General features: G+C 52.7%; 2 protein-coding genes and 1 pseudogene across 2 annotated transcripts; all 3 read left to right on the top strand.

Annotated features, from left to right (window-relative positions):
* The first annotated feature begins 325 nt into the window (after positions 1–325).
* On the top strand, positions 326–1,264 carry LOC127486702 (olfactory receptor 2AJ1-like). The gene has a single exon (XM_051830805.2). It carries the CDS (start codon positions 326–328, stop codon positions 1,262–1,264), a length of 939 nt encoding a protein of 312 aa, XP_051686765.2.
* A 13,169-nt stretch (positions 1,265–14,433) lies between these two features.
* On the top strand, positions 14,434–15,429 carry LOC138850039 (olfactory receptor 2L2-like). The gene has a single exon (XM_070075739.1). It carries the CDS (start codon positions 14,434–14,436, stop codon positions 15,427–15,429), a length of 996 nt encoding a protein of 331 aa, XP_069931840.1.
* A 6,414-nt stretch (positions 15,430–21,843) lies between these two features.
* Positions 21,844–22,803, top strand: LOC138850038 (olfactory receptor 2V1-like; annotated as a pseudogene).
* Positions 22,804–24,899: the final 2,096 nt, after the last annotated feature.

The raw sequence follows: 24,899 nt of genomic DNA, 5'->3' as shown, positions 1-24,899 counted from the left end.
GTCCTTGGTGAAGCCAAGCATATCATTTTTTTAAACCTGGAAATAAGCATAAATCTTTGCTGAAACATTTTACTGACAGAAGCACTGAACTCTCACAGAGCAATGGGAAACTAATGGGACACATCTTCACAGGTGTACTCTGGTCTCTAAAGAAAGTAACACAAGGACTAGAAAAAGCAGGAAAAACATTAAGAATTGCCTCATTCAAGGTCAAGGTCATGGGGGAAATTGTCTGAACTGGTCACAGTCACAACATTGCTCTTTAACAAACTTGAATGACTAACACTTCACTTTGATGACATCTCTCATAACTCCACAGAGCGCCATGGGCAGAGTGAACGAGACAGGCACCACTGGCTTCATCCTGCTGGGTTTCTTCCCCGAGCTCGGGCACATCACCGCCGTGGTGGCCCTCATCCTTCTGGTCTACGTGGCTGCCCTCACAGGCAACACCCTTCTCATCCTGCTCATCTGGCTGGACAGCCAGCTCCACACACCCATGTACTTCCTGCTCAGCCAGCTCTCGCTCATGGACCTGACCTTGACGTCCAGCGTCATCCCCAAGATGGCCGCCAACTTCTTCTCCGGTTGGCGGGACATCTCGTTCCTGGCGTGCGGGACCCAGATCTTCTTCTCCCTGACCGTGGCCATTGCGGAATGCATCCTCATAACACTCATGTGCTTCGACCGCTACGTGGCCATCTGTAATCCGCTGCGGTACCCCATCATCGTCAGCCCCAGGGTCTGCTTGCAGATGGCTGCCATATCGTGGACTGGGGGGGCACTTACTTCCCTGGGCCACACGGTGTTCACCTTGCATTTTCAGATCTGCAGCCCCCGCGAGATCCCCCACTTCTTCTGCGAAGTCATGGCCGTGCTTAGGATTGTGTGTGAGGACATCTCTGCCTACGAGAAGGCAGTGGTAGTAACCAGCATCCTCGTCCTGCTGCTGCCTTTGTCACTCATCCTGTCCTCCTACGTGCTCATCTTCCTGGCCGTCCTCCAAATGAACTCCTCCGAAGGCAGGAGCAAGGCTCTGGCCACCTGCTCCTCTCACCTCTGTGTGGTGAGTCTCTATTTCGGTCCAGGGATGTTTATCTACATGAGACCTGGTGCTGCCAAGACCCCGAGGCTGAACCAGGGTCTCTTTCTGTTTGGAACGGTCCTGACTCCTCTCCTGAACCCTCTCGCCTATAGTTTCAGGAACAAGGATGTTCTGGGCGCACTGAAGAGGTTGATGGGGAGGTGTCTGTCCTCCACGTAGAGGGGAAACACCATGGTAGCTGAAGGAACATGCTCGGGGCACCATCAAAGGGCCATTTCTCAGTTCAGTAAGAACCCTTGTGAGATCTTGGAAAAGTCAGCTGACTACTGAGTGGCACTGTTTCTTCCTCTGCAGAAAATGTGCGTAGACCCACTTCCTCCCTCCATACTGGAACCACTGCCCAGTTGTCTTGGATGACACTGTGGCGAGGGGCGGGACTCTGCCCCGTAGTCCTCTCGGCAGTTCCTGTCTGACAGCCTCATGCTCCGTTCTTCACAGACGCGTGCAGCATCCATGAGGAGAGGACAGTCAGAGCCCAGCACGCTGTCCAGAGCACAGACACTGCCTTGGAAGCGTCAGGTTCAGAGAACAGGAAAGACAAGGAGATGGCTGAGCGTCCGCAGTGTTTCATTCAGCCCCAGCACGGCTCATTTCCTTCATCTTCTGACTGTGCAGTCTGCAGTTGGCATCTAAGCTTCCAAACAGCACTCTCTGCTCACCTGCAGTCTTGGCTGCCAGCGTCAGTTCTGTGCTGGTCTGAGGCCTACGAGATTAGAATCTGTGACTTGGGCCCAGGAATCTCACAGTGAAACCTTCAGTGACTTCTGCATGCATCCGTGGATGGGAGCCGCTGTTGATTGTTGACCAAGTTACCTCTTTAGACTAGCTTAGCAGACAACTTATCAGACGCGAAGTTTCCCCATCTCTTTAAAATGTGCCTGCAGGATGTGATGGAGTCGTTAATAAAACTAGCATTATTATTCTCATAAATGATAGGGAATAAACTTTTCCCTGTACTTGCAACAGTTCGTACTTTTAAAGTTTTAAGCACATAAAATGGAGTAAGTAGAGTAGTAAAAAGAAAAAAGCTAAGTGTTTATTCAAAATAAGATTTAAATATTTATAACAGAATATAATTTTAAGCAGGATATATTGCAGATGATTGCAAAATGTTGACATATTCTGTATATGCTTTAAAAAAGTGAATACTTTATGTGGGTAAAAGGAACATTAAGACTAATTACATGTGTTTTTAATAGGCGTGTGAAGCAACAAAATAGAAGCTACATTTTCAGTGAAGACCAAACATTCAGAAGGAATTACCAATTTCTAGAACCTTCCCCTCTAATATACCACAATCACTCCCTTGGAGATCTTATTATGGAAATGCAAAAACAGAGCTTTAGGAAATTAAAAATATTTTTTAATTGAGAAGTAAAAAATATATGTGTTTATAATATACAATATGTGATGTTGAAATATACATTTTAGGATGGTTACATCAAAATAATCAACATATGTATTACCTCAGATCTGTAATTTTTCTCATGGTGAGAACACTTAAAATCTACTCCCTTAGCAAATTTATAGAATACAATATGTTGTTATTGATTATAATCATCACCTTATGTAATAGGTCCCTTGAAATTATTTTTCCATTTAATGGAAATTTTCTGCCCTTTATCTAATATCTTCCCAACTCCCTCCTCCCCGCCCCTGGTCGCCACCATTCTATCTGCTTCTGTGAGTTCAATTTTTGGTTCCACAGATGTTTGAGACCATGTGGTGTTTATATTTCTGTGCCTGGCTTATCTCGCCTAATATAACCTACCCTAGGTCTATCCCTGCTGTCTCAGTGATGGGTTTTCCTTCCTTGTTAAGGCTGCACAGTTTTCCATTGCATACACACACACACACACACACACACATCACGTTTTCTTTACCCATTCACCCGTTCACAGTAAGCAGTTAATTCCATGCCTTGGCTATGGTAAATAATGCCGGAATGAACATGGGAGTGCAGATAGCACTTTGATATACTGATTCTGTGTCCCGTGGACAGGCCCAGTATGGAATTATTGGATCATATGGCATATCTGGTTTTTTTTCTATTTGAGGGGCCATTTTCCATAATGGCTTTACTAATTTACATTCTATTAGCAGTGTGTAAGTGTTCCCTTTTTTCTATATCCTGTCCAACACTTCTCAAATTTTATCTTTTTTTAAATACCAGGTCTAAGGAGCTATCACCTTGTGTCATCGCTGTACAGTTAATAACTTTGAGCACATTTCATGTCCATGTTGGCCGCTTGTACAGAATGTTTTCAAAGTCCTGAGTAATGTGGTTCCTTGTGTGTTTTGGATACTGACTGCTTATCAGATGTGTGGCTGCAAATAGGTGTCTCCCACTCTCTAACTTATCTTTTCACCTGTAAATTGCTTCCTTTGTTAGGTAGATTCCTTGTTTCATGCACACTCATTTCTCTGTTTTGGCTTTTGTTGCCTGAGCTTTGGGGCTAATATCCCAACATCAATGTCTACACCAATGTCAAAGAACTTTGCTCCTGTGTTTCATAGCGTTTTCGCAGCTTCACATTTTGTAGTTCAGAATTCAATCCAGTTTGTGTTGGCTGTGTCTTACGATGTGGCAAGAGGGTCTGGTTTCATTTTTCTGTGTGGTTATCCCGTTGTCCCAGCTCTGATTTGTTGAATAGTCGTCTCCCTGTTGTGTGTTATTGGCATCTCTGTTGAACGTCAATTGACAGTCAACGTGTGTGTTTATTTCTGGGTTCTTTGCTCCAGTGAATTCTATGTCCTTTTTATGGCAGTACTATGCTTTTTTGGTAACTTATGGTTCTGCAGTGTGTTTTCAAGTGTGATGTCTCTAGCTTTATTGTCTATTGCTCCATATTACTTTGGCTATTTGAGATATTTTGTGGTTCCATACAAATATAGGACTGTTTTTCACTATCTGTGAAAAAGGTCACAGGAAGTTTGATAGAGAGTGCACTGAATCTATAAATCACTTTAATATACACATTTTAAAAACAGTAACTCTTCTAATCCAAGAACACAGTATATCATCTTATTTATAAGTTTCTTCTTTAATTCCTTACATCAGTGATTTATAGTTTTCAGCATGTAAGTTTTTTGCATCTTTGATTAAATTAATTCTTAAGTGACTTTTTTTGCTATTATAGATTGGGTTATTTTTTGGAGAGTTTGTTATGAGTTCATTAAAAAAAGCTATTGATTTTTGTATGTTGTTTTATATCATGCAAATTTAATTTGTTAATTAGTTCTACAGTTTTTTGGTGGAGTGGTTAGTGTTTTCTATGTGTAATATAATAAGTTTCCCTGCAAACAGTGAAATTTCATTTCTTCCTTTCCAATTCGTATGTCACCTATTTCTTTCTCTTGCCTGCTTGTCTTGGCTAGACTTCCAGCACTATACTGAACAGAAGTGATGAGAGAGAGAATCCTTGTCTTGTTTCATATCACTGAGGGAAATCTTTGAGCTGAAACTTTTCCCCACTAAGTAAGATACCAGCTGTGGATTTGCTATGCGTGGCCTTTACTGTGTTTGAGTATATTCCTTTCATACCTGATTTGGTGAGAGCTTTTATCCTGGAAGGATGCTGAGTTGTTGGGTTTCTCAAACACTGTTTGCATTTATTGAGATAAATTGTGTTTGCCACTCATTCTGTTAGCATGGTGCTTCATATCCAGAGATCTGCGTACATTGAACCATCCTTGCACTACTGTGAGGAATCCCATTTGATCATGGCTACTGTTCCCTCCAATGTTCTGTTCCATTTGATGCACTAGTATTTAATTAAGAATATTTGTATCTTATTTCATCAAAGATACTGGCCTGAGGTTTCTTTTTCTTTTCTTTCTTTCTTTTTTTTTTTTGTAACATTGTTGTCCAGCTTGGTCAAGAAAATGCCATCTTCATGAAATGAGTATCAAAGTGTTTGTCCTCCACTTTGGGGGAAGATGTTGAAAGGGATGGTGTGAGTTTCTCTTTAACTGTTTCACAGAATTCAGCAGGAAGGCATGTGCTTCCCTTTGTGGAAAGATTGTATTGCAGGCTCAGCATCCTCCCGTGTTCAGGTTTTCTCTTTCTCCATGGTTCAGTCACAGTGGGCTGTGTGTGTCTAGGAACTCATCCATTTCTTTGTGGCTATCCCGTTTTTTGGATATAAGTTTTTCATAGCAGTCTCATATGATTCTTTGTATTTCTTGGTATCCATTGTAATGCTTCCCTTTTAATTTCTAATTTTACTTATTTGAGTCGTCTTTTTCCTTAGCCAAAGTTTCATCAGTTTTATCTTTTCAAAAAACAAAACAGGTTTTCTATTGTTTATCTAAAATTTAAAGAATTTGACATCAAATTTCAAACCATGGCAACAATATCAAAAATGGCTCCTTCAATTTTTTTCAGAAGAATGAGTTATGTTTTGGGAATCAGATTCAATGAGGGGCCCAGAGAACTTCCCTTCAAACCTTGCTGTCACAAAATAATCATCCTTACAAAGGGAAAAAATTAAATTTAAGAATTTCAGAACAAAGTAATGCTGAGGAAGTGTGACTCTGTCTTAGTGGAATAAAAATCCCTGTCCTTCTACCCGTTCTCCTGTTCATGCTTTTTATTTTCTGTCTCTAACAGTTCTCCCACATGCATTTTGTTGTTGCTGTAGGAAAACTCATGTCTATTCCATAAATAAGTAAAATGCAAAACAGCAAAAACAGCCTAATAAACACATTCTCAGTGGAAAATCTTGTTACTGAATAAATAAGGTTTTGAGATGGGGACTGGGGTGTCTGGGACAGGAAGGTAAAATTTATTTTTTTTTCTGAAGGAAAATATAAGATAACCACCTTTCAGGAGCTAGAGATGCTACAAGTGGGACATGGACACGGCACATGGGCACGCAGGGGAGAGACAACTGAACACAGGGCCCTCTGGCTGCCAACGTTTCCCAGAACCCAGGGACAACTGGAAATAAAGAACATTAGGGTGATTATTTCCACCCAAGAAACTGAGGCCTTTTGCACAAATCAGCATGTTGATATCACAACGCCCACCAGCCACAAGGATAGAAAATCCTTTAATATCTTAAAAGTTAAAAATCCTCTAAACATGAGACTGAAAAGTGAAAGGTCTTCTCCTTCCAGTGGTCCTGAGTCTGCCTGCAGAGCTCTGAACTCAGTGGGGAGAGCCACAGTGGAGCAGGGTGGCCATTCAATGGCAGTGAAAGGACGGACTGCGAGCTATGAGCACTGACACAGCCCAGGCTGCCAGCCCTGCCCAGGGAACCATCACAGCCCAGGCTCCCAGCCCTGCCCAGGGAACCATCACAGCCCAGGCTCCCACCCTGATCCAAGGAACCAACACAGCCCAGGCTGCCAGCCCTGCCCAGAGAACCAACACAGCCAGGCTCCCAGCCCTGCCCAGGGAACCAACAGAGTCCAGGCTCCCATCCTGATCCAGGGAACCAACACAGCCCAGGCTCCCATCCTGATCCCAGGGAACCAACACAGCCCAGGCTCCCAGCCCTGCCCAGGGAACCAACACAGCCCAGGCCCCCATCATGATCCAGGGAACCAACACAGCCCAGGCCCCCATCCGGATCCAGGGAACCAACACGGCCCAGGCTCCCATCCTGATCCAGGGAACCAACACAGCCCAGGCTCCCAGCCCTGCCCAGGGAACCAACACAGCCCAGGCTCCCAGCCCTGCCCAGGGAGCCATCACAGCCCAGGCTCCCAGCCCTGCCCAGAGAACCAACACAGCCCAGGCTCCCATCCTGATCCAGGGAACCAACACAGCCAGGCTCCCATCCTGATCCAGGGAACCAACACAGCCCAGGCTCCCACCCTGATCCAAGGAACCAACACAGCCCAGGCTTCCATCCTGATCCCAGGGAACCAACACAGCCCAGGCTCCCAGCCCTGCCCAGGGAACCAACACAGCCCAGGCTCCCATCCTGATCCAGGGAACCAACACAGCCAGGCTCCCATCCTGATCCAGGGAACCAACACAGCCCAGGCTCCCAGCCCTGCCCAGGGAACCAACACAGCCCAGGCTCCCATCCTGATCCAGGGAACCATCACAGCCCAGGCCCCCATCCTGATCCAGGGAACCAACATAGCCCAGGCTCCCATCCTGATCCAGGGAACCAACACAGCCCAGGCCCCCATCCTGATCCAGGGAACCAACACAGCCCAGGCCCCCATCCTGATCCAGGGAACCAACACAGCCCAGGCTCCCATCCTGATCCAGGGAACCAACACAGCCCAGGCTCCCAGCCCTGCCCAGGGAACCAACACAGCCCAGGCTCCCAGCCCTGCCCAGGGAGCCATCACAGCCCAGGCTCCCAGCCCTGCCCAGAGAACCAACACAGCCCAGGCTCCCATCCTGATCCAGGGAACCAACACAGCCAGGCTCCCATCCTGATCCAGGGAACCAACACAGCCCAGGCTCCCACCCTGATCCAAGGAACCAACACAGCCCAGGCTTCCATCCTGATCCCAGGGAACCAACAGAGTCCAGGCTGCCAGCCCTGCCCAGGGAACCAACACAGCCCAGGCTCCCATCCTGATCCAGGGAACCAACACAGCCAGGCTCCCATCCTGATCCAGGGAACCAACACAGCCCAGGCTCCCAGCCCTGCCCAGGGAACCAACACAGCCCAGGCTCCCAGCCCTGCCCAGGGAACCAACACAGCCCAGGCTCCCATCCTGATCCAGGGAACCAACACAGCCCAGGCTCCGAGCCCTGCCCAGGGAACCAACACAGTCCAGGCTCCCAGCCCTGCCCAGGGAACCATCACAGCCCAGGCTCCCAGCCCTGCCCAGAGAACCAACACAGTCCAGGCTCCCAGCCCTGCCCAGGGAACCATCACAGCCCAGGCTCCCATCCTGATCCAGGGAACCAACACAGCCAGGCTCCCATCCTGATCCCAGGGAACCAACACAGCCAGGCTCCCAGCCCTGCCCAGGGAACCAACACAGCCCAGGCTCCCATCCTGATCCAGGGAACCAACACAGCCCAGGCTGCCAGTCCTGGCCCCTGACTCTGACACAGCACCGAGCTGTACTCCTGGCCCCCAACATTGGTACATTCCGGGCTGCCAGTCCTGGCACAGGCAGGAGGCTGAACTGTCCCAGCTGTGCCTCAGCTGAAGCAAGGCTTCTTCACGCGTGCTCATGGTTACGGCAGGAGAAACCCATGTGCTTCATCCACACAATCAGTGTTCCTGGCAGGCCACTCTACTGCCTGTGCCGCGGACACGGCACGGAACGTGACGTGAAGAGAAACCCACAGCTTTCATGAAGCTTCCGTTCTAGTGGGGAGCAGCAGCTAGAACAATGAAAACTCGGGGAGACGTTCCAGTAGGCCGAGGAAGACTGACAGATACCCCGATAATGTGTGCTTGTGCGTGTGTGCGTGCGTGTGTGCATGTGCGTGCACGCGCGTGTGTGGCATGGTGCTCATGCTTCTGCTTCCACAGGACAGGGTGGTTCCACTGAACAGCGTGGACCACGTGGCTTATCTCGTGGCTCTGCCATTTGTGCAGGCTGGTATGCGTGTTGAAACGCATGTCGCCAGGCTGCTTTCCCGAAAGGCTGTGACAGGAGCCCTCCCGCCAGGTCTGTGAGATGGCACACTTTCGCTGGACACTGACCAGCACGGACAGATACCACGACACATGCATGTAGCCTGTGAAAGCTTTATACACGCGATGAAGTGTGGCTAAAATGGTTTTCACCTTGGACTTTGCCACTAGCAACACAATAATCCCTATAAAGCTACCCAGGCAGCTGCCCGTGGAGCCCAGAGCATGGAGGCTGATGACCGGTGACAGGTTGCCAGCACGCGGAGATGAAATGCGCCCTCTCCAGTAACTGCTGTCAGCCCTCATCCCTCATTCATGCTCTGGGTAATGGATATTCTGTCAGCTTCATGGACAAGGCACTGCAAACTCAACTCCCAGGGAAGTGGCCCCAGGCCCTGTCCTCCTCTTGCTACCTCAGGGAGCACAGGGTGGGGCAGGGGAAGGCGGAGCCAAGGAAAGCTGCCAGGCAGCCCTGTGGCAGCCCGGGGCCAGAAGGCCCTGTGCGGGGCGCTGCTTCTCTTTGGAGAATGACTGCGGAGTTCGGACCAAGGACACAATGTCGCACTAATTGAAGTCTGGGGACAAGACGCTTCCAGGACACTCCCTGGAGGCAGGCACTTGGCCAAGGTCTGAACCACATCAGACACGCCGGCCCTGACCGCACCCTCGGCCTCTGTTCGCTCCTCCTGTTCATGGTAAGGGTTTTTGGACAGACCCGGAGCGGGGAAGCGAGCCCCAGTTCTCCGGAGAAGGAGCTCCCGCTGCAGCTGACCAGAGCACGGCCGGCCGCGAGGTAGCCAGCACGATCTGCAAGCCCTAAGGTACAGCACAGGTGCGGGAGGCTTTCCTGACTGCCTAAAAGGAAAGCAACCATTTTAATACTGAAAAACTGGTGACTCACTTTAAGCATGACAGAATTTCAGTCACCCCTGGATATGAACTCTGGTGGGCCCACCAGGTGTGCGTGGCTGGAGCAGGGCTGTGTGCTCGGTCGATGCAAGTCCCTGATGCTCTTCAGGTTCTGGACGAGGGTCTGCACTACCAGCGCTTAGGCTAGGATCAGTTTCGGCTCTCTGCTTTGCCCTCCCAGCTCGGGACCTGGAGGACATCACTGTGTCCCCCACAGAAAATCTCACAGTGAGGTTGGCTCTGGAGAAGTTAGGGGCTCAGCCCCACCGCTCCTGTGCTCTGAGGCCTCAGGCCAAGACCTGACCTCTCTGGACTTGCACTTTGACACCTGGATGTGCGGGAGCACCCACCCCTGCGGAGCAACACTGGGACCAATGTGGCCATGCGTGCGGACTGAGCACCCGCCTGCTGTAATGAGGAGCTCAGAGGGGGAGACTGCACAGCCCACGGCTCGGCTTCCTCAGTTAATGAAGGGTGATGGGGCAGGGTCTGTGCGGCCTCCTCTGGGATTACCCCAGCTCTGCTTGGTTTGCACAGGGAGGAAAGCACCACACATAGAGCCCATCACAGTCATGTGCATGTGCAATAAAAATGAAGTGCTAGCTAAACATGAGCCAGAATAGATAAGCAATACGTAATTCAGGGCAATTGACAAAGGCAGATGGTGGAGGAAAGTCCAGGTACGTAACTACCACCACATTAGCCAGGACCACCTGGTCCCACCGGTCCCTCCTGACAGAAAGCGCTGGGAAAGGAGGGTGCATCCAGAGCCACGGGTGGCTGTGGCCGTGGCCGTGGCCGGATCTGAGGTTACCACTGCCGTTTGGTGGAGGGTGAGGATGTGGCAGGCATCCCCCGCCTGGCCCCAGGGCAGGGAGGAGTTGTGCTTCTGTCTTAACACTTTCAGAGCTGCTCCAAAGCTGAGCACAGCCCCAGCTGCTGTGTAAGGGCAAGAGCTGAGGGTCAGACAGCCCTGCAGGGTGCTGGGGCACCCGGACTCCGCCACAGGCAGCATGTTCCCTGAAGGCAGGCCAAAGGGTGCCAGGTCTCTTTTTCACTCCTAGGCAGGTGGTAGAACGGAGTCTGATTCTATCTGATCTCAGGGACGACAGAAAGCAGAAGGAAGCGCGGATGCACGTGGAGGTTTGTGGTGTGACAAGGCATGGGCAGTGAATGGTGTCACTTTGTTTTCAATGTAGTAGACTGAACTGCAGTATCTAAATGCTTTCAGCTCTGAGGAACCAGATATTCTTTCTTGACTACCCCCAAGGTGTCTGTTCTGGCTGTAAGTTGATTATGTTTAAATACTTACATTGACCAAGAACAAGAGACAATAGACATTCCGAGAGCTCCCGGGAGTGAACTCTGTAGAAATGGGCCCCCCTGTGTACGCTGCCCCTCTGGGCTGCAGGACCATCCTTTTCCTAAGTGGACAACACGGTCCAGTCCCCGTGTCAGGCAGAATCTCCAGGAGGCCAAGGAAAAACGGGGGATTGCAGGCTGGGATAGAGGGGAGGGTTCATCCCTGGGTGAAGGCACTGAAAGAAAGACGGCAGAAAGCTAAACAGATAAAAGAGGGCGAGCAGAAGACAGGCAAACAGTGTGGGCACAGGGTCCCCGAAAGTCTCCCTGCCGAGTGTCAGGGCGGCTGCTGGAACACAGCTCAGCGGGGCAAGGCCAAGGTGGCCCAGGCTTTCCCCGTGCACTGGCTCCGCGGCTCAGCCTGCTGACGTTACAGAGCCCGGTTTTTCCTTGACCACCTAGACGGCAGGTGAAATGGACAGGATGTGTAGTGCGAGTGATGCTCTGGGGGCCCTGGGCTCATGAGATGGGCCAGGGAAACTGGGAGGAAGAAAGAATCTAATGGAGAAGTCAGCTTTGGATCCTGAAATCAGGACCGTGACCGAGAACAGTGGTGCGCTCGCGGTCCAGACAAGCATGCGCGTGCCCGGGCAGCATTGGAACAGAAACTGCCCTTCCTCTGCTCTGTGCCTCCTAGAGACGGCCAAGGAAGCTGCCCCACAGCAAGGACTGCAGCGCTGAGCACCACATGCTGCTGCTTACATTTTTTGCCTCCGGGTTGCATGAACCCCATCTGACTCTGACGAACCGAGCCCTCGGCCAGCCTTTGTGACTCGCCTAGGGAGGGCACTGCATCCTCACTAGTGACACAGCACATGACCGTGCCTGCCGCTTAGTCAGACTACAGCCAGAGCTCAGGGCATGGGCACCGGGAACCCACAGAGTCCGGGTGCTGCCTGCTCCCCTGTCCCGGGAACTCCCTTCCCAGTGTGATCGTGTTGGTGCCATCGCCGCCTTGCCCAGCCACCAACAGGCAAGCTCTTGCCCATGCCTCATCCCTGTCCCTCCCTGGCCTGAGCAGCCTGGAACCCTGTCCTCTGCTCCCCGCACCGGGAATGCCCTGTCCAAGAGTAACCCTTCCTGAGGAGCCCCTTACTTCTCTGTAGCCCTCGGCCCGTGTGGTTCCGCAGGATTTTAGCGTGATCGCAGCACGTCTATTCCCCTGGGGCTCCCTGAGGCTGGAGCTGAGGGCCTTCCCACACCCGACTGCTGATAGCCTAGGCTAGAGTTTGTCCAGCATGGACACTGGCCCAGTAGACACCCACAGAGTGAGGGAGTGACCAAGCGAATGAATGAGAGAAGTGAGGGGGAAAGATGCGGAATTAATTTCCAGATCTGTTAACACAGAAGACGCTGAATGCATGCATCTGCCGTTTACCTAATAGATCATAAATATGGCTTAAGTCAAGCAAACGACTACCTGGAACTCATCTGAGATCATCCTGTTAAAAAGGGGGAACTGACGGGAAGACCAGGACTCATTCTGCTCTGGCAGCCTGATGTTGCTGGAAGACCCGGCGGGTGGAGCCCAGGTCCTCCCTGACCCTGTGTGGGCTCTGACTGCACAACGGACGCGTCTCTCGGCCAAGTGGCTCAGCCTCCACAGGCTTCTTCCCTTATTATTCAGGGCACAGGCTACACCTCGCTGGTGCCCCTCGGCCCGGCCTCATGGGCAGAATCGTCCAGAGGGTGTCCTCTGGCCCTCTGGGGAAGGCGCAGTGGCAGGCGTTTTCTTATTACTGGCGAACACCGGGTTAGTTTTTTTATCCATCAAATTTAATTTCCTAATGGTCGATTGTTATGACTTACATGAAACTCTGAGGATCAAATTAGTAATTTCTCAGAAGCTCTTAATCAGAAGGCATGCAAATAAAATTAAATTTTTTGCACCATCGTTGAGCACCTATCTCTTCAAGTCACAAGGCCAGGAAGTCTTGGAGGTTCAAAGTATTTAAGCAGGAAGAAAAGCAGAGCTCTGCTTCTGGGAAGATTGCAACGCAGAGAGGTGAGAGAGAGGCGGTCCGTCCACAGGCAGCCGTGCCAGGAGGTACACTGCCACCTGCGTTGGCACAGGCTGAGGACAGCAGGGCACAGAGGCATGGAAGCAAACACCTCCTAGGAGGGCTGGGGCGGAGGGAGCGTGGAGGGGGCCTTGGAAGAGGTCCTAGGGCTCCAGCCACTAAAACAAAGCTGACTTTCAATGCCTCCAGCCCGCAAACTGCTTACTGCCCTGACCCCCACCACTCCTACACCAGCGACAAGTTCTTGGGCAAAATATTGCATTTTAGTTGCCCCTCTGGGTATGGGTGTAACCGCAAGACACACAGTAGAGGCTCGGCCTGTGGAGCGCAGGTGTAGACAGCTGAGTGAGTCATCTGGAGCCTGAGGCACCGATCTTGCCCCTTCCGAGAGGCCACCTTCCAGCTGTGCCTGGCGTGGACGAGCACTGTTGACCAGGCTGTGTTCTAAATGCCTACAACCCATGGCCACTGCTGACCGTGGCCTCACCCTCGTGTGGCTGGGACATGTCTGCACCGTGGTCCAGGGATGCGAGGCAGACACGGCTGACAGCCCAACCTGACCAAGGCTGCAGAGAGCGGGGCCATTCGGGGAAGGTGGCTTCTACCTCGGTACCAGCCCCTAGCCCCTGCACCCTCCTTGGCCCGCAAGCCTGCCTCTAATTCTGACCAAGCTGGTGCTAAACAAGAGAGGCTACGCTTCAGGCAAATCATCTTTTCGCAAGCCAGAGCCTAACCGCGTTCTTCACCACGTCCTGTGAACTCCCCTTGGCGGCCTCAGCTCCCATCGTGGCTGAGCCTGGTGATGGATTCAAAGGGCATTCAAGGTGGGCAGCGGGTGTGACTGGCAGCGGTCGCAGGTAGGAAGCCACTCCCTGCGCTAGGGCCCAGCAGGCCTTCTGTTCTTGTTCAGACCAGAGCAGGAAGGGTTCACGGGGGGCGGGGCGGGGGGGGGGGCTCCTGCAGTGGGAGGCACATGGTGCGCACAGCCCACACTCAGTTCTGCAGGCATTTTTCCCCCCAGGTCTCGCCTCTCCCTTCTGTCAAGACAAACTCCATCGCCATGACACTTGGCAAGACCACGTCTTACGTGACCCTAACTCCTCTCTGTGTTTGCAAAGGACCTCGAGCTGGTGATGCAATGGCTTACTGAAGAAAGCACGTGGCAAACACTCATCAAATGATTGCCTTTTGTTGATAGGACATTAGAAGGGACCTGTGTTCTTATTTGGTTACCATCAGTGATTACAGTTTCTAATCACAGGTAAATAAACTTACCAAGCAACCCACAAGAAAAAACAAAATCCTGCATGTTAAGAAGTGGCTCACGGTGCTGAAGAGACCACAGCCAGGAAAGCAGCGGTCACAAGCCTATTTGGAGAAGGCCTGGGGGATGAGGAGGTAGACCAGTTGCACGGTATCCTAGGAAGCAATTCTCCTCCCTGGGATCTCAGGGCACTGGTGACAGCCGGCCATGGAGGCCAACAAGACTGTCACCACGGACTTCGTTCTCCTGGGGCTCTGGCCCGAGTTCAGCCACCTCATCGTCCTCATGGGCCTCATTCTTCTGGTCTACGCCGTGGCTGTCATGGCCAACGCTGCCCTCATCGTCCTCATCTGGCTGGACACGCGGCTCCACGTCCCCATGTATTTCCTGCTCAGCCAGCTCTCCCTTATCGACTTGGCGTTAATTTCAACTTCTGTCCCCAAAATGGTCGCAAACTTCTTCTCGGGGAAGAGAACCATATCGCAGGTGGGCTGCGGAGCGCAGATCTTCTTCAGCTTAACTCTGGGGATCGCGGAGTGCCTCCTGCTGACCTTCATGGCCTTGGACCGCTACGTGGCCATCTGTAAGCCGCTGAGGTACTCGACCATTGTCAGCCATGCCACCTGCACGCACATGGTCACTGGCTCCTGGGCGGGAGGGGCCACGACGTCCCTGGCTCACACGGCCTACGCCATGCACTTCCCCGTCTGTGGTCGCCGGGAGATCCCACACTTCCTGTGCGAGGTCATGGCCCTGCTCAAGCTCACCTGCGAGGACATCTCCGCCTACATAAAGTCAGTGGTGGTCTCCAGCTTCCTGGTGGTCCTCATCCCCCTGGGCCTCATCCTGGCCTCCTACGCCCTCATCTTCCTCACTGTCCTCCGTATGAACTCCCCTGAGGGCAGGAGCAAGGCTCTGGCCACCTGCTCCTCCCACCTGTGCGTGGTCAGTCTCTACTTTGGCCCTGCAATCTTGGTGTACATGAGGCCTGGCTCCTCTAAGACCCCCAGATTAAACCAGTCTCTCTTCATGTTTAACGCCATCCTCACGCCGATGCTGAACCCCCTCATCTACAGCCTGAGAAACAAGGACGTGCTCGCGGCTCTGAAGAGCACCGTGGCTAGTGCACGCCCGCTGCGGAAGCTGGAAGACTCCTTCCGACGGCTTTCCAGGGCCTGGAGGATGGGACGCGTTCTAGGATGAGATCCTCGACGCCCTGGCTGTGTGTAAAGAGTTAAAACAACCTGGCCATGGCTCCAGACATGGTCCAAAGCAGTTCTTCTGACCGCAGATCTGAAGCCACAGAACTCTCTCAATGGCACCAAGCACCAGCTTTGCCCACAGAGGCCCAGGACACACGTGCACTCATTGGCTCAAACACCCTGTGCTGAGGAAGACACGAGCTGTCCTCAGGGCACTGGAGAGCTCACAGTTTGGGGGGGGGGGTGTCAGGAAGCAGAACCTCTGAAAACAGTGTCACCTGCCCTGACTGACTGCAGGCAGCCGTCACCCAGCTCGCCCACCTGCAGCCCAACGGTGGCCACAGGCTTCGCAAGGAACCCGGAGCAAAACTCCCTCCCTCCCTGAGTGCCTGCACGTCCTCCTGTTCTCCGCACTGCTCCCGAGGTCAACCCATCGTCCAGTGCAAACGCAGCCTGCAGGAGCTGGAGGCTCTCTTTCCAGCGATCTGGAAAACTGGAATGAAATAACGGCTCCCGCCCCCGCACTGCCGAGGGAACTAGCAAGCTCACACACCATGCACTTGGAGTGGGGCAGGCGGGCAGGCTGTGCCGTGCCACACAGGTGCACACGCCTGGAACCCAGGCTGCACGGCCACACCTGTTGCTCAGCTGAGACTTGCTTCTGAGTGTGCAATGGGCTCTGTGCTGGTCTTGAAATCTACACTATTTGCTTTAGGCTGAACGTCCAGTGGCTGAGTATTAAAACCAGCCTCAGTCAGGGCTGAGACAAAACCAAAAATGAATGAACAACCAAAACACCCACACCACACTTTCTTCTAGAACACAAAATAAGCTTACTGTATTCAAGGAATCTGTAAGAATGCAAAGTTACCACCTCATTAATAAAAATTCAGTAGTGTCCTCTAAAGAACTGGAATTATTACAGAGCTCAGGAGTGTCCCGGTGCTGCCAGCGTCCATGAGCCCCTTCTGTCACTCCAGGGAGACGCGGCGTTGGAGTGGACACGTCCTCTTCAGCTGAGGCGAGTGAGGAGCAGGCCGTCCCAGAGCTGCCGGGACACAGGCTCCTCCACGGGACTGGGCCCCTCCCACAGGAACGCCCTCCCCGAGGCTCGCTCCTCCCTGTCCTGGCTGGGACTGGGTGGACGCAGGCTCCGCCACGGGACTGCGCCCCTCCCACAGGAACGCCCTCCCCAGGCTTGCTCCTACCTATCCTGGCTGGGACTGGTTTGGTTTGCAGAGTTTGCCTTCCTGAAGAATTCCTCTTTCTTAGTATTTCGGTAATGGACTTAGCACTGCTGCCCACGCTTATTTCTAACGTTTCTTCATATGCTGCTGTTTGTCCACACACTGGGGGAATGCGTGACTTGAGATCTGCACAAGACGTGTGCCCTGGAACGAGCAGGCTGGCTCTGCGCAGGCTGTCCCTGCAGCCCCTCTCAAGAACCTCCACGAATGAGACACGTTTTGAACATAAAACAAAGCACGCACCCACCCCAGTTTTGTACTGTTCACAGCAGGCTGCTGCCATGTGTCATCGTAGGGGTGATAGCACAGGTGCAGCAGGCACTCACTGGGTCCCCTCCCCCACAGAAATCCACGCACCTGTCCCCAGGCGGCACTGCCTGGAATGTCCCTGAGCGCAGAAGTGAGGCAGGGACGTCCCGGGGCCGCAGAACGAAGGAAAGTCTTGATCCAGGACGGATGATTCTTTTGGGCCCCATCTCCCTTCCCCACCCTGGTGCACAGCCCTGTCGAGAATTCTCCCAGGATGCAGTTCCTGCCATGACACCAGCTCTGGCCATTCAGCTTCCCCAGCACTCTGGGACCCTCCACAGGAGGCCCACGCTCAGCTAACCCACGGGCAGCATCGGCAGCATCGGCAGCATCGGCAGGGCTGGCCTGCCTGGGATCACTGGGAAGCTACACGTGCAGACCTCAGGGTTGCCCTCCTCTGGCCAGCGGAGTCAGACCAGGGAGACCGGCCAGCACTCTTGCCTGCAAGAAACAGGGGCCATGGTCTGCAGGCTCGGATCACTGCTCAGCTTCCCACACAGCCCAGGCTTTCTAGTCAAATTTTCCTCAGATTGGGAAGTAGCCGGTGACTGCCCACAGAGGCTGTAGCTGTCCCTGCCCACTGCAGGTATCGAGCAGGGACCTCACTAACCCCCCATGCCCTGCTCAAGCCTACGCTGGGCATGGAGGCAAGCCCATGACCACGCACATCTGTGAGCTCAGCCCCTGGCCATGCCCACTACATGTGTCTGAGCAAGCCCATGACCACGCATCTGTGAACATAGCCTCTGGCCATGCCCACTACATGTGTCAGCAAGCCCATGACCACGCACATCTGTGAGCTCAGCCCCTGGCCATGCCCACTACATGTGTCTGAGCAAGCCCATGACCACGCATCTGTGAACATAGCCTCTGGCCATGCCCACTACATGTGTCTGAGCAAGCCCATGACCGTGCATCTGTGAACATAGCCTCTGGCCATGCCCGCCAGAGGGGGCCCTGCTACCCCTGCCTGGTGACCACAGAGGCTCTAGCGAGCTTTCGGGAGCATGGAGGCCAACAACTTTGTGGGAGAATGGAACTAGACGTCTATTGTGATGCAAACATTTTGAAATCTGTGCTTTCTCAGAATATCCCATTTCCAAGAACGTTTTGCAGACCTCTTTTCTGCACAGATGACAAAACTTTTTGCACCAAGACAAGCTTATGGCTGACTTCCCGTTCCCAGAAACTTTGTGAAATGCTCTTATGGCACCTGCATTCTAAAGAAATGAATACACGGTCTGTGCCTGCGTGTAATGAGCCTTCCTCAGCCCACTGCGCTGACGCTCATGCCGTCAGTCACCCCTTTTCCATATTTACACATAGGAAGCAAACTGTTGTGCTAGGGGAGAAAATAAAGAATTGTCTGCACCACAAGCTCTCCTAGCTTTCTGTGACACTAAATCCCCAGAGGAAACGCAGACTAATGCCAGGTCTCTCAGCAGAGCAAACACAGCGAGAGCAAGCGCGTCCAGGAGCCATGTCCCCTGCACCGGCAGAACACGCGGAGCAGCATCTGTAACCCCCTCAGACATGCACACACCTCACCTTCTCCCCGTCATTCCTCCTGCCCTGGCACCTCTGCCCCTGTCCTGGGCCATGGCTACATCACAATCCACCCCTGCGCCTGTAAGCGTGGTCCCTGGGTGCCACACCTGCCTTCACCTGCTCATCATTCATCTGGGCTCTCCCACAGCTTGCAGGGTGCACCATCAATTCTGTACCCAGCAGCAATGCGGCCTGGCCAACATGGCCCAGTGCTGCCATCGCTCTGAGCTCCAGCAATGCCTGGCGCCATGCACAAGGTTCCCTCTCCCTGGAAGGCTCCTCCCCCACCCCATCCCCCAACACACACACTCCCAGGTCCCTGTCCTCTACCTGGACCTCACAGCTCTCACTCACATCTTGTTTCAGAGCTCCCACTCTGCACAGCCTCCCACCCTGTGCACTCGTGAGGTCAGTTCCTCAGGATAACGTCTGGCAAAGCACACACCTGTTCCTGCTCAGTAGTCTCAGCCATGCGCGCGATTGGCAGCACCAGTGAATCCTGTTACCCTTCCCATGCTGATCCAGGGGAGTGGGTGCCTCCCGGGCCACCTCCTGCGGCTCTGCTTCCTTGGCCAAAGCCTTTCAGAAATGCTCACAGCTGATGCCGCCTCTCCATCTGCTGTGCAGGTCAGGAAGTGGAGGCCCCAGCTGGCGACTCTCCCAGGTGGACAGTACTAAACAGCTCAAAGCAGCACCAGGCAGGCCGCCTGCAGGCTCACTCAGCTAAGGGCCAACCATAATGAAGGGTCTGTGTCTGAGACCTGAGGCCTTGAGAGCCTGCGGGTGCCTCCTCCTCAGACACAGCCCCTCCAAGATGCACCTCCATGGACGCTGCCCTGGGCCTCAGCCCTGAGGGTGCAGCTACACTGGTGGTGTCCACGTGGAGCCACAGAGGTGGCCACCTCTGCTGACACTCACAGGAAACACTCATAGGCTCTCCACCCGCTGCCTTATTCCATCTACACTGGCTGGTGCTTCCTGCCTCGAGCCCCATGCTGGACACATGGAGCCCACAGCAGGGCTGGCCATGGAGAAGCTTGCCAGCCATGGACATTCCACCCTGATAAGAGGGACTGCAAGGAGGAGGCCACAAGCATGCTGGGAAACACAGAATGCAATTAATCTGAGAATCACAACGTGTCTCTCTATGCTCCCAGCAAAGCCAAAATCTTGCACCAGGCATTCAAGTCCCTCGCAATGAAAGGACGCTCTTACCTGTGCAGTCTTCCATTAAGCAAGCTCTGCGGCGGCTTTTCCAGGCCTGGCCCTCTCTCCCTGGCACATCCCATCGGGGCTGGGCTGGCCAAGGGCACTGGTGAACCTGCAGCTCAGCGCGGAGTCACCCTCGAACATGGGGGTGTGAGTGAGTGAGTGCAGCTGCGGGACCCACGGCTGACCAGAGCGGTGGGGAACTCCCAGCATTCTGAGCTGTTTCCTGTGGGCGTCCCAGCTCCACCTGCTGGGGTGGAGGCCGCTAGCTCCTGTCGAGGAGCCAGCCTGGCCACCAGCGGGGAGCCTGCTCAGGCAGTGGGGTGGAGTCCCTGCAGACAGATTTCCTGGGCCCAGGGCCCCACCCTCGTCAGCTGTCACATGTGCTGACACCGCTGAACACCTCTAGCTTCAGTCAGCATCCTATGGTTCAGAGGTGAGGGTGCAGAACCCACCACGGCCAAGTGTGCCCAGACTGGAGTGAGCTCGCGTTTGCAAAGTCCTAGGAAGAGTTCAGGCTCATAGCAGTTGCCCTGCAAGTGACTGTCACTTCAGAAAACAAGTTGAAAGCATTTGTACGAGAAGCGCTATTACCTATTAGCAAGCCCCTCGTTCCTTTGATACTGAGATGAATAAAACACATTTATCAAGCTCCTCACTTAACATCAAGATGAATAAAAAGAATTCCCACCAAGCTCTTAGAAATTCCCAGGAACGTTGCTGGGTTTTGCCTCAAAGTATTTCTTAATCACTTGGAGGAACGGGAAGGGGCACAGACTCCTGCGTGCACTGGAACCTGTACAAACGCAAGGCCGAGGAGTGAGACCCAACCCGGTGCCAGTGCCGGGCGACTCCTCTCAGCGGCTGGAAGTTTTCTGTGGGGTGGGAGAGGGTGAGGCCACAGCTGCTGGTGTGTCCGGCTGTGCCGACACCACTCCACACAGCATCCCTAAGGCAGACCCTTCCCCAGCATTATCCAAGCCCCCCGCTCATGAGTCTGGCTCTGCCTTAAGGTAGGACTGGGGGCATTTTTGGTTGACTTGCATGCACTGACAGCAGCCATGCTCAGTGACACCACAGCGAATGCAGGTCCCGTGCATGGCAGCCATGCTGAACCACACTTTCCCTCATGGGTCCCCTTAACAGACTGGCGACCAGGCCAGGATCGTCCACCTGTCCATGTGAGTCCTTCCAGCCCACCCTCACACAACCTGTGGGTATCTCCACGTTGTAGAGGACAACAGAAGGCTGGTAGGTGACAGGACCTCCCCAGATACACAGCTGTAGAGAGTGAAACTGGGTTCAAACGCAGCTGACCCTGTAACCTTCATCCTCCCAAGCCTCCCTGGGGGTTGCAGCCCGGCTCTCTGACACCTGCGCTCATTAACTACCTGGGCTTAAGGAGCCAACACGGTCCCCAGAGGGCTGGCTGCATCCTCCCCAGTCCACCGTCCTGCTTTAAGCCCAGACGCTCGGGGTTTGGCCTGGGTGCTGGCTTCAACGGGATCCACAGCTGTGGAGTAGATCGTCCACAGAGCTTCATGTCTCAATGGACGGGCAGAAAGATACAAAGAGGGATGGAGAAGAATGCAGAGACTCCCGGAGGGCACAGGGACCGCCACACACCTGATGACGAGGTAACACCACCAGAGTACTGGTGGGGGTGAATCTAGAAGCACGAATTAGGCAGAGACCCCATGTCCCACGGTGCTGTGCACGGGCAGATGAGCAGCCAGGTCCACTGTGGGGAATGTTGGGTGCCGTCTGGATGTGACGCCTGCACACGTACGGGGCTTTTCCTATCGACTAGAATCCACCCTGGTAGTCCTCACGGGATGATGGCCGCACTGTGCCGCAGAATGCAGAAATGTGCTGATGACAGAGGGCTTCATTCCTGTCATTCAGCATTCCTGTCTGTGCTGGATCACACGGCTCCACAGCAACAGGCATCAGACCACCGATCGGCCCCACTGAAACACATTGCAACATATTTGTTTTCACTTGGTAAAAGCAGGAGTTGCAGAAATTGATTCACATCAGCGACAGTTTCATGGGCAGAGTGACTCCCGGTGTGTTTTTCTGCCATGGTCCTCCAGCCCTAGATGGCAGACTAAGACATGGGGCGAGGAAATGGTTCTTCCGCCACTGACTTCATTCTCCTGGGCCTCTTCTCTGCCTCCCAGCATCCCGGCCTCTTCGTCAGCATCATCCTCCTGTTTCTCGGGGTGGCCGTCATGGGAAACTCTGTCCTGGCCCTGCTGATCTGGGGCAGTGCCCGCCTGCACACCCCCATGTACTTCCTGCTCAGCCAGCTCGCCCTCATGGACCTGACCCTAATCTGCACCACCGTGCCCAAGATGGCCTCGGACTTCTTCTCGGGACACAGGAGCATTTCCCATAGCGGCTGTGGAGTTCAAATCTTCCTCTACTTGATGCTAGGGGTGGCCGAGTGTGTTCTTCTGACTTTCATGGCCTTTGACCGCTACTTGGCCATCTGCAGCCCCCTCAGATACCCAGTCATCATGACCCCGAGTGTCTGTGTGCAAATGGCCGTGGGGTCGTGGGCTGGGGGTGTGATCATCTCCCTCATGCACACAACCTATGCCATGCACCTCTCCACCTGTGGCTCCAGGAGAATCCACCATTTCTTCTGTGAGGTCATGGCCCTGCTGAGGCTCTCCTGTGAGGACACCTCTGCCTACGAGAAGATGGTGCTGGCCTCCGGCATCGTTTTCCTGCTCATCCCTTTTGGACTCATCCTCACCTCCTACGTGCTCATCTTCCTCACCGTGCTCCACATGAACTCCCCCGACGGCAGGAACAAAGCTCTGGCCACCTGCTCGTCCCACCTGGCTGTGGTCAGCCTCTACTTTGGCCCAGCCATGATCATCTACATGACCCCGGGGTCCTCCCTGCCCCCCGAGGTGGACCAGCGTCTGTTTGTGGTTGACGTCATCACGCCCATGCTGAACCCTCTCATCTACAGCTTGAGGAACAAGGATGTGCTGTGGGCCCTGCGGAACGTTCTAGGGAGCAGGATGATGCTTACACAGAAAAGGTGATGCTGCTTTTCATTCAGACGCCCAGATTCTCAACGCTTCTCCCACGGAACGCTGGTTCTGAATTCTGGATTTCCATTTTCAGCCACACTGGGGAAAGGACAGTGCCCCCTTTAATGTCACATTTGTAAGGATGTGAACTATGCTGGAAAGAGGGGCGTGATCCTCGTGGGGCCTCTGATGTCCGTCAGAAGCTTCTGGTGAGCGGTGCAGCCGAATCAACCTTGGAAGGCAAATTTCCGGTTTCCATGAGCCTCGCGTATCAAAAACTTTTTCCAGAGGACCCTGGCATATGCATGACAAAACATTTATGTGATTCAAGACACCCTGCGTGGTGACACGGTGCTAACACACCTGTCTGGCCCCGTGTCTGCCACCCACCTCCAACACACTCCACACTGCAGCTGTTTGGGCCTTTCGGCCTGCACCCACAGACAGGCTGACGAGTCGCCGCCTTTTATTACCGCCCCAGAGCAATGCGGCCACCTGCAAGCTCCCGGTCAGTGGTGCTGTCCTGTGATGCTGCTCTTAGCTCTCCCCTCGGTTTACTGGCTTCCTCCTTCTGGCTCCATCAGAGCTTCCCCTTTCTAAGGGAGTGTATCCTCTCCGCCTGGTAGAACCCCTTGTTCACGTGTCTGCCTCCTTCCTGGGACAGAGGCTCTGGCCTTACTATTTCTCAATGGTCCGTGTGGTTTTTGCATCAAGCCTCCCAGGAAACACGAGCTGAAATCCAATGGTTTCAGCTGTGCTCAGCGTCTTTTACTGGAGAACAGACCTCGGAGCTCTTGTTCTCGGTGTCTAACTACCTAGCAGGAACTCTTTGGACCAGACTAATCTCCCAGCCTAGGGCGAGACCCAACTCTAGCTCCATTTATGTGGCTTTGAACAAACTGAGTGTGATATCATTGTTACACTAGTGCTAATAACACAATACAAATACACTTGCTTGTTTATTATCCCTTGTCTCTGCCTATGTATTCAATTATTTAAATGTTAACATCTGATAGATTTAGGATGTTTACTGAACGGTGTTGCACAGTCAGCCAGTGAGGTCACTACTCTATGACTGACCTAAATGGAAACAGCATAATATCTGCATATAATGGATCCCACAAGTTTGAAGTGGAATCGGAAATCAGACATTCCCATCAGAAAGTGACTCACAGGAAGGAATCTTCAAATTCGGCCCAGGATGCAAGGTCTCAGGCATGGACCTGATGAACTCATCTCTTTATTATTTCAGGAATAGGTCAGTTCTAAATGTCTCCACCTGCCAGTCACCTCCTCCATGTGTAGATGTCTCCTGTGGTCAATTTTACCTCTCAGTGCAACTCAAAAATATTTTATTTATTTATATCTCATAAATACAACATTAGGAACATAGTAATTCTTCCCATTGCCACCCACTCTCTCCTGTCCCTTCCCCCTCTCCTGTTTGGTTCAAGAAAGAAAAGGAAACAGAATGAAAGAAGAAGAAAACAAGAAAGAAAGAAAGAATGGAGGACAAAAACTAAGGGAGCTGTTCCCAATCGTCTGAACAAGGGCTGTCCTCCGTCAGTGCTTCCCAAAGACAGCTGTTCCCAACCGTCTGAACAAGGGCTGTCCTCCGTCAGTGCTTCCCAAAGACAGCTGTTCCCAACCGTCTGAACAAGGGCTGTCCTCCGTCAGTGCTTCCCAAAGACAGCTGTTCCCAACATTTCCTTTTTCATCTCTGATTTTGTTAATTTGGGTCTTCTCTCTCCTTTTTCTGGTTAGTTGGGCCAATGGTGTGTCAATTCTATTTATTTTTTAGAAAAACCAGTTTTTTGTTTTGCTGCTCTTTTGTGTTGTTTTATTGGTTTCAATTTTGTTGATTTCTTCCCTAATTTTAATTATTTCTTTTCTCCTATCAGTTTTGGATTTGGTTTGCTATTGTTTTTCTAGATCCTTGAGATGCGCTGATAGCTCATGTATTTGGTGCCTTTCCAGTTTCTTGATGTAGACTCCAATTGCTATAAACTTTCCTCTTAACACTGCTTTTGCTGTATCTCATAAGTTTTGATATGTTGTACTGTCATCATCATTTGTTTCCAGAAAGTTTTTGATTTCTCTTTTGATTC

This window comes from Oryctolagus cuniculus, chromosome 6 (assembly GCF_964237555.1).
Source record: "Oryctolagus cuniculus chromosome 6, mOryCun1.1, whole genome shotgun sequence".
Lineage (NCBI taxonomy): Eukaryota > Metazoa > Chordata > Mammalia > Lagomorpha > Leporidae > Oryctolagus > Oryctolagus cuniculus.
This window is presented reverse-complemented; position numbering and strand designations above follow the sequence as displayed.

Excerpts from the sequence above, each read along its gene's own strand:
- LOC127486702 (XM_051830805.2), top strand. The coding sequence starts at position 326 with ATGGGCAGAGTGAACGAGACAGGCACCACTGGCTTCATCCTGCTGGGT.
- LOC138850039 (XM_070075739.1), top strand. The coding sequence starts at position 14,434 with ATGGAGGCCAACAAGACTGTCACCACGGACTTCGTTCTCCTGGGGCTC.